The 7,447-nt window shown below is 44.4% G+C and overlaps 1 protein-coding gene across 1 annotated transcript in view; it reads right to left on the reverse strand.

Moving 5' to 3' along the window:
• LOC119176061 (uncharacterized) overlaps positions 1 to 7,217 on the reverse strand; it is a 42,870-nt gene extending 35,653 nt beyond the window's left edge. The window contains exon 1 of the mRNA XM_075876346.1: positions 7,075 to 7,217. Coding sequence (XP_075732461.1) covers positions 7,075 to 7,090 — 16 coding nt within the window. The 5' untranslated portion in view covers positions 7,091 to 7,217. The remainder of the gene's footprint in view (positions 1 to 7,074) is intronic.
• Between the last annotated feature and the right edge of the window lie 230 nt (positions 7,218 to 7,447).

Consider the following 7,447-nt stretch of genomic DNA (forward strand, 5'->3'; position numbering starts at 1 on the left):
ACCGATATCAATTATTACAGCTTATTGCTTCGCGACTATAGGTCACGCAATCAAATCCTGGCTGCGGCGGCTGCGTTTTCGATGGAGGCAGAAATGCTGTAGGCTCGTGTGCTCAGATTTGGGTACATGTTAATTGTTAAAGAACCCCAGGTGGTCGAAACTTCCAGAGCTGTCCACTACGGCGTCTCCTATAATCATACGGTGGTTTTCGGACGTTCAACCCCACAAATTTATCTATCTGCTTCGTGGCTAGACAACGCGAAGAAACACTCAAACGCTAGTTTATTTACGTTATAGAGTGGAGTGCACGTTTCCTAAGCTGTGCACAGTAAACTAATGCTGTATACCTCAAACTGGGCGTACGCAAAACGAAAACTGTGCGTTCATGGGAGGTGTGCGTACGGCGAGTGTTTGTCGGTGCTTACTGGAACTTGAACGCGTTAGCTTAATCCCGCATCCTGTGTGATTCCCTTATCTCGCACATCCGTGTGGCGTGCGCTGTGCGCGTCACTTTGTTGTTATTCTTTCTGAGGTGCCAGTATAGTGCGCTATTTTATTGCAAATAGTCTGTATTTAGGATAGAAGTCAAATTGTGTTTAAGAAAAAAAAAAAAACGCCAGGCCTGCACGGAAGGCGCAGCACAGTCACAGCGAAAGCTAGAAGAGCGGCCTTTCAGAGTCTTTTCTAAACACTAATTGGGTAACTACTGCAAGCACACTTTCTTGATACCCACTAGGACATTATAATAATCTTTTAGGTAGTAGACCAGCATTCGCTATGTATGCTATTTTTCGTCATTCTTTTGAAAAGCGCGGTATCCGCTAAACACTTGCAAGGAATTTCGTGCCAATTGTTCATGCAGTGGCAGACGGCGATGAGAAATTATGGCTGAAGGGGGTATGCACCACAGCTAAGAGGGCAACAAGAACAAGCTTTTGTAATGGGTTAGAGCATTAAACGGCCGACTCGTTACGCTATTCACATTGTGCGACGACTGGTTGTTCTTTCGCTGTTTTAAAACACTTTATAAGTCGTATTAACGCGATTGCTTTGCCGACATCAAGCCTGCCTAAGGCAAGTTGCCAACAAGTCACAAGCATCCATTATTTCTATGCATTAAAGAGAGATAGAGAAAAAAAAAACACCGGCGTAGCTCTGTGGTAGAATACTGGACTGTCAGCTTTTCTTTCTTTCTTTCTTTCTTTCTTTCTTTCTTTCTTTCTTTCTTTCTTTCTTTCTTTCTTTCTTTCTTTCTTTCTTTCTTTCTTTCTTTCTTTCTTTCTTTCTTTCTTTCTTTCTTTCTTTCTTTCTTCTCTTTTCCAGTTTTTCTGTCTTTTTTCCCTATTTTTTTCATTTCATTCCTGCTCTTCCCTTTCTCTCTTTCTATTTCTCACTTGATTCCTCTTTTTTGTATTTATATACGTTGTTTTACATGCGTTGGCAAAAAGCGCTGACATCATACGACAGAAAACGACAGCCGGGGCCCCTAAAGTTCTGTCCGCCTGATATCGCCATCACGGCACTCGACGAGCAAGATGAACTCAACTATTAGGGGAGAGCTATAATGTGCCACAATTGGATATGCCTGCTTTATTACGCCAAACAAAAACGAAAACATACGACAGCTCGATCCCCTAAAAGCCTCCGCACTTAGTACGAATGCGTTTCGAACATATACAGGGTGTTTCAAGAAATGTGTTCAATGTTGTTTAAAAGACACGAAAAGACGCTATTTGTTCGCGGTCGTCACAGTTGCTTTTTCTGTAGCGGCAGGTATCTTAATAGGGTTGAAGACATCATCTGAACAGTAATTTAGGCAATTCAATTGATTAACTTTTTGATCATTGGAGCGAGGCTGCTAAGTCGAATGAGATAATTCAAGTCCATGAGGCGAAAAACATTGCGACTTTGAGATTTCTGAAAAGCAGCCTACGTTAGTAATAACTACGAAATAACAAAATTCTCCTTAATTCCGCGGTGAAACCGAAACCAACGTACCGATGAACGTAACAAGCAGACGATTACTATGAAGTCACTCTTCAAAACAGTGGTTACAGGGGTGAAGTTATTTCCAGTTTGTTAACGTACGTGCGTCATGCACGCCCCGCCGCGGTGGTCTAGTGGCTAAGGTACTCGGCTGCTGACCCGCAGGTTGCGAGTTCGATTCCCGGCTGCGGCGGCTGCATTTCCGATGGAGGCGGAAATGTTGTAGGCCCGTGTGCTCAGATTTGGGCGCACGTTAAAAAACCCCAGGTGGTCGAAATTTCTGGAGCCCTCCACTACGGCGTCTCTCATAATCATATGGTGGTTTTGGGACGTTAAACCCCACAAATCAATCAATCAATCGTGCGTCATGCGCGTTGTAATTGCGAGCGCATCCCGCACACTCACACGATGGAACGATTGATGGTTGATATGACAACGCTCCCTCATTTCAAATGCGCTCACTTTTGCGTTTCAGTCTCAAATTCGTGTTTCAGTCTCGGTTTCACCACAGAATTGGGGAGAATTTCATTACATCGTAGTTCCTGCTAGAGGCCGCTTTTTCAAAATGTCAAAGCGGCAATAGGTTTTTCGTATGAAGGAATTGAATTCTCTCGTTTGGCTTAACTGCCAACCTGAACTAATTAAAAAGGTAATTATTTAACCGTTCTAATTACTCTTCCCTATGATGTCTTCAACCCTTCAAAGATGCCTGCCGCTACAGAAAAAGCAGCTGTGAAGACAGCGAGGAAATAACGTCTTTTGCTGATTTTTAAACAATATTGGACACATTTTTTGAAACCCCCTGTGTAGGCGTTATTGTCAGAGCTTTGAGATTTCTAGAAATTACTGTGAACTATATTTTGGATGATACCAACTGTTGGCGAAATTTTTGCGCGAAGCGCTTGCAGTTGAATTCAAATCTTTGTTGGACCCTGGGTGTAGTCCGTTAACACCAAAGAATGCGGCACCAACTAGATGTGCAGCGCTAGCCGCCAGTTTGTATGGATGTGCCTGCTCATCACATACACTCAGTACCATTACATATATGATTGATTGATTGATATATGTGTTTTAACGTCTCAATGCGACCACATGATTATGAGAGACGCCGTGGGGGTGGGATCCAGAAATTTCGACCACCTGGGGTTCTTTATATAACATGCACCCAAATATGAGCACACAGGCCTACAGCATTTTCGCCTCAATCGAAAATGCGGCCGCCGCAGCTGGGATTTGATTCCGCGACCTGCGGGTGAGCAGTCCAGTATCTTATCCAGTAGACCACCACGGCGGGACACCATTCCGTATATGTTCTCACGAAGCTTTCCAATAATGTATTTTTTCGGGAACGATATTCGTGCACGCGGTCTGACTGAAAAATGTTTATTGATGAATAGACAGGAATGGCGAGGAGCGGCCCTGGTGTGGGCTCCTTCTTTCGGCAGCCCGTCAGCGTTGGCCGCGGCCCAGGTACGCTCCACCAAGGCCCATTGGACCGTCCGGTCAGAGCAGCGGAGCAGTGTGGACTGCCAGTGTTTCCGGGAAGTGTTAGGTGAAGGGGTTGGGTTGGGATAGCCGCAAAAGGCAGATTGAATGTAGTTTCGGATGGTGCTTGCAAAAAGCTCCTAGTACGCACCCCCCCCCTCCCCTCTCGTTTCACTCCCTCTTTCCTTCAAAAAGCACAGAGGCTGATAGATTATTGTAGGGACAAATTACACTTTGCACTGGCATAAATGAAACATTCATTGTGCTCAGTTCTGTTCCTTTCATGTCACCTACCGCTCACGAGCCGTTGGCTGTGGTAGGCATAGGCGATGCCACATTCGTAACAGGGATGAAACACGAGGAAAGAACTATAGACTGAATTGAAGCGTCAAATTGTACCAACCCCTCATGACGTAAAGCACAAACGCCGCTACCTTACTCATCACATGTTGACAGTGGGATTTCGCAGCTTGACAGGAAGCAGAGCCGACGGACGTATCCGCAGGCCGGGGGTTGATGGGTGTAAATCTAGACTTGTTTTTTCTTTCATTTTTTTCCTTCTTTCGTTCTTTTTCAGTGTGTTGGGTACAATTTTGTCACGCGGTCATGTTCCATGGCTGAAGTTGCATCTTTGCGTTCCTTCCCCTTTCCGACGCAATATGCGTACATTGTAAACATTTCATTGCCTGTGAATTCACAATAAACGCGTAACGTGCCATTGAGGGAAGATATCTGAGAGCAGTATCCGTCCTGTTAACCATCCTGTCAGTATGCGGTCCAGAATACAGCAGATCACAGCCCGCTAGCAAGGAGCACGTTGCACCATGCAGACTTTTGGGGAGTTTTCGTCCATATAACTTATTACATGCTGACCACTTTACAAGCTGTGTGCTTCAACGTGAGTATGAAACTAGTAATTGATTAGTGATTGTTTTTGTTCTTTCTCGGCATACTTCTGTGGTCCAACGAATGTGATGACAATTGCAGCAAACCGTCATTTCTTTGTTGACAGAACATTTGTTTCATGCTTTATACCATCATAGGCCGCAAAATCGTGTGGAGCTCACTAAGACTTTCTCAACAAACACATGTTGTCTTTGGTACGCATTCAGATTCAGACTCATAAAACTTTTTCTCAGCCGGATTCACTCGTACTCCCCAACAGATTGCTCACTCGGACTCACTCAGACTCGGATCGAGTCGCGTGTCTGAGTCTCAGTGAGTCTGGTGAGTAGACACACGAGCTAGTTTGCCGACTAATGTTTACAATGCGAGTATTGAATTTGAAGTGTTGCCTAAGTGAGTTTCATTTACTGCATAACTGAACCCGCAACTGTTCAGGGAATGTGAAAGGAAATTAAGCGTTGTCTGATGCCTTGCTTTTGTACGTGACAGAAAAAAAAGAAAAAAAATGAAAGATGTTCAGATGCGTTTTCTCATTAAAGATGCGTTTTCTTATTAAAGTAGATGCGTTCTGCTTGCGCTTCCATTTGAAAGCTTCTCTGTCGCCTTATTCAGTGTGATTCGTGGCTTTATCGCAGTTGAAAACGTGGATGAATCGCGCAATAATTAAGCTATACGCCTCTACAGGCCCACCAAACCAATTTGGCAGGCAAGGGTATTGAATGCTGCACCGCCATATTTGTGACTTCTCTGATTCAGTGGAGACGAGGGAAATGGCTAAGGTTGTTTCATAACGCGATGGCCATAGAGTTTCATACAATAATACCTAGAGGGAAATCTGGCGCTAGTGTCTACGTGGGCTCCTTCAGCGGCGCGTGTACCCCGATGCATGATGGGAAGTACAGGCTTTGGGTCTGCTTTGGATGGATTACGTTCTTGAGATTCGCGACGCTTGTTTGCCGAATGTAAAACAAAGTGATATGAAGGTATATTTATATGAAAATTTCTTTATTCTTTTGTATGTAAATCTTGTTGCTAAATGTTTCCATGACCACGAGGCAGAAGCGAAAGCTGGACAAATTTAGCCACTACATTTAGCATCAAGATATAATAAAAAATTTTACAACACTTAAAAACAAACACGCTTGTTTTGCACTCGAAAGTACGCATTATCTATTTATGAAAGTTAGAGTACAGCATTAAGTGACAAACACTTAACGTTTCATCTGCTGCGATGCCAGGTGAGTCTGTCCAAGTGGTCGGCCGGTACTCTGCCCCAAACGTACCTCTCGTTTTGTTGTGAAGTCAAGGAAGCGTGACGATGCGTCTACTTTGTTTCACCGTCGTTTTGCAGTCATTTCGAATGAGTTTAGGCAAGACGCGCTCGTGAAAAAACACAAACTCGATGGAATATCTTGCACTGCATGGCATGAGACGCTAAATCTATGCGCAGCGGTGGGTGGACGACACTTCGTTTAAACTGTCGAATACGACTCGTAAAACCCCAAAGTCCCAGCAAATCAAGGAACTTAGTTGTTTTTAGTCTCTTCAAACAACAAAAGCACTGCTTCAGCGTTTTTCATCGCACCCCACTACCCGCGCTGCGCGAAGAACGAAACTGAAATTGTAGAAAAAGATCTGTAGGCAGTTTGATAGCTAACACTATCCAATACGAAGCCTGTACTTCCCATAATTCCCATGGGGGTACACAATCGCAGTGCCAGATTTCCCTCTAGGTATTATTGTATGGAACTCTATGGCGATGACCAACGACTCATCGATGAATAGCGTACGAAGTTTGACGTTGAGGGGCTTTATTAAATAATATTACTTTTGTCATGAGTGCTTCTAGGATTTCAACTCAGCAGATGGTAATATAACTCTGGTACTCGGCTGCTGACACACAGGTTGCGAGATGGAATCCCGACTGCGGCGGCTGCTTTTCGACGCAGGCGAAAATGCTGTGGGCTCGTTTGCTCAGATTTGGGCGCACGTTAAAGAACCCCAGGTAGTCCGAATTTCCGGATCCCTCTACTACTGCGTCTCTCTTAATATGGTGGTTTTGGAACGTTAAACTCCACATATGATCATCATATAACTCTCCAATGGCTGCTATATGTGGTCATAGAGCTCACTTAGCTTAAATGTATTGCGATAGTTGCGAAGTGTAAATGCTTGATTTTATCATTTTAAACCTCAGATATATCTTGAAATGGAGATAGAATTTCAACTATGTAGGATTATAGCACACGAAGGTACGGTGTACCGCCTCTAACCATGTATGTTGACAATGGTCACATCCTTCCGACCAACCACGTCAAAATTCTATATGGTTATGTAGACTGAAGACTAACGGATTAAAACAACAATAAGCATCGGCGAATCACGTTTTTCTGTTTCGTGGCATAAAGCCCAGTGGCACTCGTCAAGTCTCAAACTTGACCATCTTTACGGTGATGTAGCATCACTTATGCTTCAGATGATTAGTATCACTGTTATTAGGCCTATGACTTCAATTACCGGCCTCGTGGATTGCCGCCTTGGTCAGTAGTTTGTTACTGTGGTTTCATCAATTGTTGAATACCTGCAATGTAGTCTTTCGAGCGAATGGCCACAGGCTTTTACCAGACCTTATACTGCCGTATTGTTCTCTAGCACAATATAACAGGAATGATCACGAGCGCATTAGGTCGTGCTCACCTTCGTAGCAGGCCATCGTACAGACTCGAGTGCGGCTCGGTCGCTGTGGGCGCGGTGATGCTGAGTGTTGGAGTGAGGTGTGCAGATATATTAGCGGCCGAGCTGTCGAAACGGGGTGAGAGTGGGAACAGATATAGAGAGTAAGCTCGGCGTATGGAAAAGCGGAAGTGGCGTCAGTGCGCACTTGAACCGCTTACCTTCCATGTTTACAGCCTGTGTCGGTGTCATATTGCCATTTTGCAAGTATTCTCACAGGCGGGGTATCAAGCTTGCACTGTGTTTCAAGCAGGGCCGCAATATATGCACTCCTATTATGGCGCTACTTGTTTCATCGACCTAACTGGATACTTTTTTTCGCTTTTTTTATTTGTCT

Source organism: Rhipicephalus microplus, chromosome X (assembly GCF_043290135.1).
Source record: "Rhipicephalus microplus isolate Deutch F79 chromosome X, USDA_Rmic, whole genome shotgun sequence".
NCBI classification, from domain to species: domain Eukaryota; kingdom Metazoa; phylum Arthropoda; class Arachnida; order Ixodida; family Ixodidae; genus Rhipicephalus; species Rhipicephalus microplus.